This window comes from Bicyclus anynana, chromosome 27, assembly GCF_947172395.1.
Source record: "Bicyclus anynana chromosome 27, ilBicAnyn1.1, whole genome shotgun sequence".
In the NCBI taxonomy this organism is placed as follows: domain Eukaryota; kingdom Metazoa; phylum Arthropoda; class Insecta; order Lepidoptera; family Nymphalidae; genus Bicyclus; species Bicyclus anynana.
The window spans coordinates 6139021-6152049 of NC_069109.1; the positions used below are offsets into that span (position 1 = coordinate 6139021).

Here is a 13029-nt window from a genome sequence, read left to right on the forward strand (position 1 = left end):
TGGCTCGAAAAAATGACGTCATAGGCAATGTAATGATCGTTAGATTTGTATGCGCGTTCAAACAAAATTACTAATATCTTTGTTATTTGTGCGTTTATGTTTATAGTTCATATATTAAAAAATGTTACATTTAATGCAAGGAAGCTAAAACTGTATGAATTTTCATCTAATTACGATAAAAAAATTTTAGTAGTTTTTGAAATTTTATAATCTCATTTATTTTGCAAATATCCAGACAATCTTTGCTTTTTATGTATAAATTAGTTAACATTGACCCTATTTACCCGAATGTATCATAAAAATCAATATATTCAAACCTAGTCATCATCCCCATTGACCTCTCTACAGATTTATTATAAGTACTCATAGATAAAAACATAACCCTTTTTTTATTATCTTTTAAAGAGCTTAGTCACTAAAGTGACTATGTGCTACTTTAGGTTAAAAACATTCATTAACTAAAACTATCTTAAGACTGATTAATATTACCTACGTTTATCTAAATTATCTTTTACTATTTTGTACAAAAATCTTGCGTTTTTGCTGGCCGGGCTTCATAAAACAACATTTATCACGGCAAACCCTTCTTGTAGTCGAGTAAAAAGGTTGCTATCCAACAATTTGGACGGCTCCTTTCAAAATGAAGTAGGTCTAGCCTCTCCAGGCCTTTGGTCTAAATTATTGATTCATAATAACACACATCACGCACTCTCAGTATGTTCTCTTTGTTTAACTGCTAACAGTTGTTTTTTGTTAACGATGAATTGAAAATTATTTAAAAAATGGATTATAATAAAACGTTTTTATAAAAATTACAATTGAAAATGTTTTTGGTGTTAATATAAAACATTGTTAGTGTCTAGACTTGCGAACTTAAAATGAATGGTAAGTGTAATACATTTAAATGCTTATTTATCAAATCTATACTAATATTATAAAGATAAAGCTGAATAGAACCAGCCCGTCAGAGCTAGATCTTCGTCATTTCATGAAAGCTGTTTCATGAAAGGCTATTTTTGGCACATCATTGTGGATATTTATCTTTGAAAAGTGTATACAACCAGCCTGTCATGGCCAGACCTTTGTCACTTTATAATAGCTTAAAGGAGACAGACCTTTTTGGGCACATAATGTTGCAGAAAAAAAACGGACGCTCGACAGCAGTGATAACTTACTTAAATACTTTAATTTATTTAATCTAATTAATTAATTATTGAACAAAATTAATAAAGGTTCCTCTAAGTTTTTCAGCAACATAGAAACTTAAAAATAGTCTGTGGTCGTAAATCTGTCAGAAGATCGCTCTGTCAAATTAATAACTAGCTTACACCGTGCAGTTTCACCCGCGTGGTTCCCGTTCCCGTAAGAATACGGAGATAATATATAGCCTATAGCCTTCCTCGATAAATAGGCTGTCTAACACTGAAAGAATTTTTCAAATCAGATCGGTAGTTCCTGTGATTAGCGTGTCGTGAAAGAAAGAGCCGTGATAGCCCAGTGGATATGACCTCTGCCTTTGATTCCGGAGGGTGTGGGTTCGAATCCGGTCCGGGGCATGCACCTCCAACTTTTCGGTTGTGTGCGTTTTAAGAAATTAAATATCACGCGTCTCAATCGGTGAAGGAAAACATCGCGAGGAAACCTGCATACCAGAGAATTATCTTAATTCCCTGCGTGTGTGAAGTCTGCCAATCCGCATTAGGCCAGCGTGGTGGACTATTGGCCTTATCCCTCTCATTCTGGGAGGAGACTCGAGCTCAGCAGTGAGCCGAATATGGGTTGATGACGAGGATATTCCATTTCTCCTGCAATTATACATACATACTGTTAGCAGTCATGGGTATGAACAGTCAACGGGCGGGAATCGCACCTCGACCTCTCGGTGATGAGTCCGACCGATAACCACTGAGCTATTGAGGTTACTCCATCTGTTTGTGTTTGAAATCTTTTCTAAATTTTGCTTCAAAGTACTCGTATTTGAACTCCAGGCATATACGAGTACTTTGGCGAGTAGCCAAGCGAAAATTGTCCAGGTTGATATTTATAGTTTTTTCACCTACCTTGCCTTTACGATACCATAAACTAAACACCAAACATTTTATACATTGACGGCCTCCGTGGCGCAGTGGTATGCGCGGTGGGTATACAAGACGGAGGTCCTGGGTTCGATCCCCGGCTGGGCCGATTGAGGTTTTCTTAATTGGTCCAGGTCTGGCTGGTGGGAGGCTTCGGCCGTGGCTAGTTACCACCCTACCGGCAAAGTCGTACCGCCAAGCGATTTAGTGTTCCGGTACGATGTCGTGTAGAAACCGAAAGGGGTGTCGATTTTCATCCTCCTCCTAACAAGTTGGCCCGCTTCCATCTTAGACTGCATCATCACTTACCATCAGGTGAGATTGTAGTCATGGGCTAACTTGTTGGAAAAAAAAATACATATCTAACTAGCCTACATTAGTCAAGCTTCGCTTTGACTGATGTGCGCTTCTTCCCTACCTTTCCCTACCCTACCCCTACCCTACCCCTACCTTACCTCTACCTTAACTCTACCCTACCCCTAAACTATACATGCTATGTATCAGAAATGGCGCTGCATGTGAAAAAAGATTTTCCCGCTTTTCTGTTGAAATATTTCCTGAATTTTCCAACGAATGCAAAACCGTGGAAATCGGTTCGTGCGTTCTGGAGTTATAACGTCGGGAAGGAAAACCCGACTTATTTTTATATAGTAGATAGTAATAGGGATGATGACAGTTTAATAAATTGTATATAAATTAAGAGTACGCTAATAGTAAAGCAATTTTGTAAAAGTAACAGGGTATCTGCGATCATTACTTTCGGAGCTACAGGGTTTTTAAGGGTCAGATTTGCGGCGCTGCCGCGGATCCCTGAAAAACGCACCATACAAAATGGTACGAACTTTGACGTCGTAGGCAATTAATGATCGTTAGATTTGTATGGGCGTTCAAACAAAATTACTAATATCTTTGTTATTTGTGCGTTTATGTTTATAGTTCATATATTAAAAAATGTCACATTTAATGGAAGGAAGGTATGAATTTTCATCTAATTACGACAAAAGATTTTTAATAGATTTTGAAATTATATAATCTCATTTATTTTGCAAATATCCAGACAATCTTTGCTTCTTATGTATAAATTAGTTAACATTGACCTTATTTGCCCGAAAGTATCATAAAAATCAATGCGTATGAAGTACGCGGGTAAAACTGAGAGGCATCGGATAGTATTAGATACTTAAATAAACACCTCGTTATGTTGAAATGTTTGATAGACTTCTTGGTAAAACATTTAATGAGATAAAGAATCTTAAACGTATCTAAACATTGTACGAAAGATATATAATCTTATATGTATTTACCGACTGTTAGGTACAAGGTCTTGTTGTGACTAATGTTTGTGTGATTTGATTATTACTAAATGACCAATGCGATTACAATTTTTGTTTAAATTTAATATAGACGCCTGCGACTGCGTTCAATGGGGATGATGACTAGGTTTGAATATATTGATTTTTATGATACATTCGGGTAAATAGGGTCAATGTTAACTAATTTATACATAAGAAGCAAAGATTGTCTGGATATTTGCAAAATAAATGAGATTATAAAATTTAAAAATCTATTAAAAATCTTTTATCGTAATTAGATGAAAATTCATACAGTTTTAGCTTCCTTACATTAAATGTGACATTTTTTAATATATGAACTATAAACATAAACGCACTAATAATAACAAAGATATTAGTAATTTTGTGTGAACGCACATGTTCGTTCGACGGCCTCCGTGGCGCAGTGGTATGCGCGGTGGATTTACAAGACGGAGGTCCTGGGTTCGATCCCCGGCTGGGGAGATTGAGATTTTCTTAATTTGTCCAGGTCTGGCTGGTGGAAGGCTTCGGCCGTGGCTAGTTACCACCCTACCGGCAAAGACGTACCGCCAAGCGATTTAGCGTTCCGGTACGATGCCGTGTAGAAACCGACAGGGGTGTGGATTTTCATCCTCCTCCTAACAAGTTAGCCCGCTTCCAACTTAGACTGCATCATCACTTACCATCAGGTGAGATTGTAGTCAAGGACTAACTTATAAAGAATAAAAAATAAAAAAAAAAAAACATACAAATCTAACGATCATTATATTACCTACGACGTCATTAGTTCGTACTATTTTATATGGGGTGTTTTTCAGGGATCCGCGACAGCGCCGCAAATCTGACCCTTTAAATCCCTGTAGCTCCGAAAGTAATGATCGCAGATACCCTGTTACTTTTACAAAATTGCTTTACTATTGACATACTTTTAATTTATGTACAATTTAAAAAACTGTCATCATCCCTATTATAGTTTATGATACTTAAACTATCGATCCGCCCCGGCTTCGCACGGGTGCAATGCTGATACTAAATACACTACAAAAAAACTGTGAACTCCCTAACCTGTCCTTAATGAAAATTTCATAATGCTTAGGAGTACTAGGAAAACCCATGATCGGAGAAGGAATGAAACATTGCATGGCAGGGAGAAAAATCTCGGACAGATTGTTGGACTTGTGGCACTGGGTGTAGGTTTAAAACGAAGCGCTGTCAAAACGTTTTTTTTCCAGTTTCCAGCCCATTTTTCATTGGTGTTTTGCTACCATTTGTCGTAGCGTAATGTTATATGCGTGAAGGAAAAACATCGCGAGGAAACCTGCATTTTGTTTTCATTTCCAACAATTTCGCCCTTGACTACAATCTCACCTGGTAGTACACCAGTCTAAGATGGAAGCGGGCTAACTTGTTAGGAGGAGGATGAAAGTCCACACCCCTTTCGGTTTCGACACGATATCTTAAAGGAATGGTAAATCGCTTGGCGGTACGTCTTTCCCAATAGGGTGGTGACTAGCCCCGGCCGAAGCCTCGCACCAGCTAATCCCTCTCATTCTGAGAGATGACTTGTGCTCTACTGTGAGTATGGGTTCAAAAAATCGTCCTCGTGTCACGGTGGATGACGTCATTTCTAACGTACCTCGGAGCTCCTGTGGCAAGCATTTGTTCCGCTGAATCTGCAGTCGCTAATTTTGGTATGCGGAGAACAGCGCCTTGCAGGAGCTGCATACGTCAATCGGTAACGAACATAGGTGCTGATGATCCTCAGCTTGGCCTTCAGTGGTAGGCGGGATGTTAGGACCTGGTACATCATCGACTTGGCCGCCGCAGCCTGACACACGGTGTGATTAACCATGTGGGCCATTGTCAGGTTGGCATCGTTGGTGCATCCCAGGTAGCGGACTGATGTCTGCCATCCTATGTCCTGTCCCAGTAGTTTTAGTTGACATAACGGCCAGGGCCGACCCGTCCATACGGCGAACGGAGCAATCGCTCCAGGCGCCAAATCCTAGAGAGCGCCTAAATGATAATTCTAGTCTACCGTAGACGGTACTGCGCCTGATTCTCAATTGGTCACCCCAGAGTATGGTCGAGATCTTCGCGTTCCATTCTTACTTTACACTCATAATTTAGTATAGTTATCTGCGTATTATTAGGAGCAATCGGGAGAACCATAATTGGATCTCGCTCCATTTTAAAATTTACTTCGGGCCGGCGCTGGTAACGGCTTCCGAACGCCGAACAGTATGGCGGCAGTTCTCCACTTGTCCAGCCATTTGGGAAGCAGATTGTTGATGGCGACGATTTGGTGGAAAGACGATGCAAGATACGCACTGTCGTCAGCAAATAGCGATAGCAACACGTCTTCCTCCCCCTCGCGCGTTAATTAATGATGATGATTTGTTTGTGTTTCAGTGAAACTACCGGACGATGGCGGCGCGGTGGGCGGCCGGTTCACCATCGGGCCGGCGCCAGAGCGCGACTGGGAGATGGTGCCGCCGGACGGCCGGTGGGGCTGGTGCGTGCTCGTAGGTAAACACTGCTACATGGACTGTCACTGCCGCTACCACTCGCGCCACACACCACACACTGTCACAGCTACACTGCTAACTACCGGACGATGGCAGCGCGGTGGGCGGCCGGTTCACCATCGGGCCGGCGCCGGAGCGCGACTGGGAGATGGTGCCGCCGGACGGCCGGTGGGGCTGGTGCGTGCTCGTAGGTAAACACTGCTACATGGACTGTCACTGCCGCTACCAAAACCACTACCACTCACACAACATACTTTTTTTTTTCCTGATTGTGTAAGGGACCTCAGCGGCGTCACCGGAGGGTTTGGGCGAGCGCAGAAGCATCGCCTTATGGGGCCCGAAGGCAGAAGCAGAGTAGATAGGCGAAACGACTCTCTAAGCGTGTCTCCTCTGAGACTCTGACCTCAGCTCAGAGGGCCGTTCTGGAAGGGTGTTTTGGCTTGAGTGTATCAGTCCGGGCGCCCCCGAGATCGTGAGTTAAAAAGCCCACGTCTGGGTGACGTCAGACATCGGGGACCTCGTCTTCGCCGGCGAAGACGCTGTGTAGTTTGTGTTACTACATACTGCTGCCACACAGAAACTGCTAACTACCGGAAAATGGCGCTGGTTCACTGTTTGAAATGACTACTGTAAGTTGTGCTCAGAGTCTCATAGACGACAGCGAGAGATTACGTTCTTCGAGCGCCACTACAGAGATAGTATGATTATGAGGATGATTGTTGACTTGGTTTTTGTTGCGCGACGTGAACACTGTCACGCTGCTCAATGCGTTAATAGTTTTGTATTACGTACATCGTCAAGAGTACTCTTAAACCTACACAGTAACAAGTCCTGCAGGGACCTGCTCGAGATGTTTCCTCTATCACATCATCAATATCAACCCATATTCGTCTCACTCGTCAGTCTCTTCTCAGAATAGGCTAATAGTCCACCACGCTGGTCCAATGCGGATTGGCAGACTTCACACACGCAGAGAATTAAGAAAATTCTCTGGTATGCAGGTTTCTTCACGATGTTTTTCCTTCACCGTTTGACACACGTGATATTTAACTTCTTCAAATGCACACAACTTAAAAGTTGGAGGTGCATACCTCGGACCGGATAGCCCACACCCTCCGGAATCGGAGGCAGAGGTCCTATCCACTGGGCTATCACGGCTGCCTCGTTTTATTATGTCTTTTATGTCAGTGGATGTGTATCAACTGGTGGTCTTGGTGAACCAATTTTTTTGTGACTTTTTTCCCCAAGACTGTGATGAACCTGCCAATGCAATGGTAAGCAATGTGTTAAAAAACATTTACTTAGTCCAGGTTATTACACCATTCATGGGTTCCTTAAAGATAAAGATGCTTGGAGGCCATTGGATCAGCTTCCACCTTCACACAAGAAGAAACTATAAGAAACTGTAATGTTGTCATCAATTGTAAATTATATTGTATGTTTTTTTTTAAATAGAGTAATTTTTGGGTTACTTGCCGGTTTCTTCTCAGCAGAACCTTTCGAACCGGTGGTAGAATCTTTACAAATAGTCAACTGACGTGTCAAAAGTGCTTGTAAACTGAGCCTACTTGAAATAAATGAATTTTGATTTGATTTGTTTTTTCCAGGTGCGACGTTAGTGAATATCCTGATACCGGGGACGATCAAGTCTTTCGGCGTGTTGCTGCTGGAGTTCAATGACCTGTTCCAAGCCAGCGCTTCGGCGTCTTCGGGCATCATCGCGCTGTGTTACTTCCTTTACAGCAGTTTAGGTGAAACTTAATATGTTTTAACACACTTGTAAAGTGGCTTGTAATCCGGCTCGAAGGACCAGTTTGTAGGGGTCAGGCTTAATAAAAGCAGCTTTTAGTAAAAACGGCTTATTTCTGTTTATGAAGTCGGTTGAATTGTTTTTATTTATTAATTTTTAGTGTAATCATACTACGAGTAGATTTAGATGTAGGCATTTGGGATTTTAGTATAAACGGCAGTGGCTTTGCTTGTAATCCGGCTCGAAGGACCACTTTGCCAGTACCAGGGACCAGGCTCAATAAAATACAGCTTTTAGTAAAAACTTATTTCTTGGAGACGTGTGTGGTGAAGGTTTCTCGGTTGGAGGAAGAGCCAATTAAATTCAATTCTTCTTTATGGCTTTCATTTGTGCCAACTGGGCACTGTTTATCTCGCCAGTGTCGACTAGATGGAGGAGGCACGATCGGTGAAGGCTGACAAGTTTAATTTTGAAGATCTACTAAATAGTTAATATTAAATTATATTATTTTTGTTAGTTCTTAACCTAAAACAACACAAATAACATATATTAATATAATAAACAAAATATATTAACAATATTACAATTTGATCTTATTACATTCTACATATTTACATAAAAATCTACAATATGGACTAAACATAAACATTAACAAACATTTAACACTTAAAGGACGAGGGACTTTTGGGAGAAGAACGTCATAGAGAGGATGAAGAAGTCTGGGACAGTTAAAAAGGAGATGAGTAACAGTGCCTTCATCCAAACCAAACTCACAGATAGAGTTATCCCTAATCCGGAGCTTGTTTAGATGTACAGGTGTACAGGAGGAAGAGTCGTTGTATTTCAAATTAGCTGTCAGTGAGTGACGTTTCGGTTTACTGTCAGTAAGTGACGTTTACTGTCAGTAAGTGACGTTTACTGTCACCACACGTTCCGTTTCGCCCTTTATTTGAGCTCGGTTAAACAACAACAATATGTGGCAAATAATATTAATTCGCATGTTTACATCTCTTATTTCACTAATTTCAATATCGCAATGTATCTCATTACGCACTCGTGTAGTAATGTAATTTAAAACTCACGGTTTATTAATTTTATATTGATAGGATACAGCTGGATGTCCCAAAGGTAGGCCGCCACAAGATGGCGGATTGGCTGTTTGTAATCCACCCCCACGATATGGGTATCAAATAAAAATTTTTACTGTCAGGAATACGAAAAAAAATAGTCACGTGACTTAAATCCAATATGGCGGACAACCAAGATGCTGGACAGGCTATTTGAAATGCACCCCTATGATATGGGTATCAAAATTTGAGCTTGTTTTTTAGTTTTTTAAACTATTATATTTCTTCACTCATTGCAGGTCCTGTGTCCTCCATACTGTCAGTGAAATGGTCGTACCGAACTGTCACCCTCATCGGTGGATGCTTCGCAGCCTTCGGGATGATCTTCAGCAGTTGGGCATTCTCTATCAGCTATTTGTATTTTAGGTAAGTCCCACTTACATTGTAGGTAAGTCCTACTTACATTTTATATAAGTCCCACTTACATTTTAGGTAAGTCCCAATTACATTTTAGGTAAGTCCCACTTACATTTTAGGTAAGTGCGACTTTACATTTTACTAATATTATAAACGCGAAAGTTTGTATATATGTTTTTTACTCTTAAACGCCGCTGAAGTGATTTAGCTAAATTTTGGAATGGAAATAGATTTACTCTGGATAAACACACTATTTTTTATTCCGAAAAATCCATGGATTCCCGAGATTTGCGAAAACTGATGATTTTGATGATATGAATGTTTGTCACTCTTTCACGCCTCAACTACAGAACTGAATTAGCTGAAATTTATTATTGAGATATATTATAGCCTGGATTAACACATAGGCTACTTTTTATCCCGAAAAATCCATGGATTCCCGAGGGAAGTCCCACTTACAGTTTTCACTTCAGAAAAAACCTTTTCCCGGCTAATTTCTACTATCTATAGGAAAATATAACCTATAAAAACTAGCACCCTTCCAGATAATGCAGGCTTTAGAGTTAGATCTAATGTAATCGATCAGTCATATCAAACAATGTTTTTTTTTTAAGTTTCGGAGCCATGGTGGGCACCGGCGCCGGTCTAGCGTTCCCGCCCACCGTGTACATCGTGACGTCATACTTCGTCCGGTTACGTGGGCTGGCTAACGGGATCTGCATGTCGGGGTCAGCCTTCGGCAGCATCATCCTGCCGCCCGTGCTGAGGTACCTGCTCGAGGAGTTCGGCTACCAGTGAGTATCGTCATCATAATCATCATCATCATCATCATCATCATCAAAATCATCATCATCATCGTCATCATCGTGATGACTATTAAATAAACGATAAAGTCGTGGAGACTTACCGCTTAAGCCGAGCGGACGTGCACACACGAGTCAAATAAGTTATTTTGTGTTTCTTTATAAGCCTTACCTTGGTGACAAGCAGGACGTCACAATCATCATCATCATCATCACCACCATCACTATCATCATCACTATCACCATCACTATCACCATCTCCATCACCATCACTACACCAACACCATCATCATCATCATCATCATCTTATCAGGGAATAAAATATAGCCCTTATAATATAGCACTTGGGGATAGTGTAGCTTCACAGCAGTGAATTTTTTTTTAAATTAATTCAGTACTTTATAATATAAATAAATAGAAGTTTAGAGAGCTTAAATCCGCCATACTGCTCTTATACGGGTTGGCGGCAGTAACTTGCTGTTCAGAGATATAAAAATGTACTGCCTACCTTCATTATGAATCTTTTGGAGAACAATTTTTCCATTTTTTACCGACTTCAAAAAAGTTGTTACCTCATAACTTCGCCATTTATTAACCAACTACTGACGTCGCGCGGTTTCACCCGCGTGGTTTCCGTTCCTGTAAGAATACGGGAATAATATATAGCCTATAGCCGTCCTCGATAAATGGGCTATCTAACAATGAACGATTTTTTTAAATCGGACCAGTAGTTCCTGAGATTAGCGCGTTCAATCAAACAAACAAACTCTTTAGATTTATAATATTAATATAGATTTTGAAAATTCTTTTTTGATTGAAAGACTTCCAGATTGGTTCCGTTTCATTTTCATGAAAATCGCTTCAGTAATTTTGTGTTAAAATCAAAATAACCGAAATAAGCCTTTGAAGTCGGTTTCATTGTTATGTTTAAAGATTTTTTACAAAATGTTGATATAATGCCTACTCTAGCTAGCTACCCTGTGCACGCCATTGATAGGCAGATATGATAGTGACGTCACAATTAAAATGCCTACTCTAGCTAATAACCTTGTGCACACCATTGATAGGCGGATATGATAGTGACGTCACAATTCTTCATCCCCCAGAGGCGCAGTGCTGATACTGGGCGGCATAATGCTCAACGTGTGGGCGGCGGCATTGCTCTTCCAGCCCGTGGAAGTTCACATGGTGAAGAAGTACAAGGAAGTCGAGGAAGATGATGAATGCCCACAGGTTAGTAGAGCCGTCTGTCTACACTATAGTCTGGCAAGTTTGTTGGTGATATGCGGGCGACGGGGGAAAAACTGCGTGCGTGCGGGGAAGTGTCATCGGTTGTGGGTTTTTCGTTCATCGCTACACGCCCCCCGGCCCGCGCGAACCATTGGGAGTGTTACGAACGAAGTTGCCAAGCTATACTGCATACAGCGTTAAATCAATCATTGTTATTATATAAAAAAGTATTGGTGTTAGAATAAAGAATAATACAGAATGAATCTACAAGTGCGGTTAAGTTGGTGAAACCCATAAACAAAGCAACAGACACTGTTTCACTGTGCCTGTAGATGGCAGCACGCATCGCGCGATTACAATTTTCGTAACGTATTTACCAACTTACTCCTCAAATCAAAGATGTAGAAGTTTTGCATTAAAAAAAATACTATGGCTATGACAACGACATACGTCTTATTTAGAATTTAAAACGACATACGTCAAAACAAAATTGTCTATTTACTTCTTTGTCTAAGACATTTATGTCAAGGCAGTAAATAGAGAAATTGTAGACCGGGAAATACAATTTGTCAAATTGTCAATTTACGTATAATTTAAACGAAACGTAAGTTTAGACAGAGACTGCTTACGGGCGTAAGAGTAAGTAATTAATTTATTTTAAGACTCGGCTAAAACTCATGCGTTAGAACGTCGGAGTATGCCTAGTTTCGAACTCATGCGGGGCTCTTAGTCATGAGCCGGTTCTAGCAACGCGGCGCAAGTCAAACCGCAGCAGTTGGGCTCGTTTGGCTTTTATATTAAATTAATTATGAATAACACTCACGATAGTTTGAATTCTAAAATAGTAAGAATACTTGAAAATAGGAGATTTTATTGTCAATTCTGACCTACTCGTACAACAAAAAGTAACTATTATATAAGTAACTATTAATTAAATAAATAAGCATAAATTGGCTAAAACTATAAAATGAAAATAAATTAAAACTAATACTTAAAAATATTTGTTAAAATTTGCTGCCCTTGTTAGGGTGCCCATCACGCAGGCAGTATTCCCGCGTTGAATTGCGAAAATTGTCTATTGACTTCTCTGTCTACTGTAATTGTAATTTGACGAAATACAATGTCAAATTGTGTAAGTCAAATTAAGTTATAATTATAAATGATGTGCAAGGGTAGTTAGTCCCATTAGTAGTAACGTAACGTAACGTAACGTTACGTTGGTAACAATCGGAGTCTTGTCTACATTCGTCAGAATAGACGAAGAACTTCGACGTAAAAAAATATATGAATTGTGTCCAAAAAGCATCTAATTTGTGCACTATCATAGTGGTGGCATTAAAAGAACCTTGTTGTTATAATACGTTTAAAAGATTTGATTTATTATAAAGCTTGGCAAATTCGTTGATATGCGGACGACGGGGAAAGAACTGCGCGGGTGTGAAGTCGTGCGCGCGGGGCAGATGGAAGGACTTCGCGGGTATGAAAACGTGCGCGCGGGGCATCCCTATCCCTCTCGAATTTGCCAAGTTATAATAGTAATTAATTCGGGTACTAAACAAGTTTTATTAAAAAACCGTGTTTAATCACTTGGTTTTTTTTTTTTTTTTTGAAAAATGGTTTTTGGAAAGTGTGTGTTTGTTTTTGAAAATGAATCGAGTACCCACAGCACTGATGGTGAGTTTGAAATCATCAAGATACCTTACATTTACCATGGACTTACATTTAGCTAGATACCGCACGTCGTACATTTGAAGGTGTTTAGAATATTAGTTTGCCTTGTTGCTGCTTTATGGTGTCTATTTATTAATAAGTATAAATGAAGGAAAGTTCTGTCTTTGTTAAACAC

General features: G+C 40.1%; 1 protein-coding gene across 3 annotated transcripts in view; it reads left to right on the forward strand.

Moving 5' to 3' along the window:
- LOC112046170 (monocarboxylate transporter 13) overlaps positions 1-13029 on the forward strand; it is a 51705-nt gene that overhangs the window by 21460 nt on the left and 17216 nt on the right. For 2 of the 3 annotated variants that reach the window (XM_052890246.1, XM_052890247.1), the window contains exons 1-5: positions 5975-6107; positions 7524-7667; positions 9033-9159; positions 9765-9944; positions 11060-11186. In XM_052890246.1, coding sequence (XP_052746206.1) covers positions 6065-6107; positions 7524-7667; positions 9033-9159; positions 9765-9944; positions 11060-11186 — 621 coding nt within the window. In that variant the 5' untranslated portion in view covers positions 5975-6064. Of the gene's footprint in view, positions 1-5800; positions 5918-5974; positions 6108-7523; positions 7668-9032; positions 9160-9764; positions 9945-11059; positions 11187-13029 lie in introns of those variants that run through there. The other variant, XM_024082709.2, reaches the window with a different exon arrangement.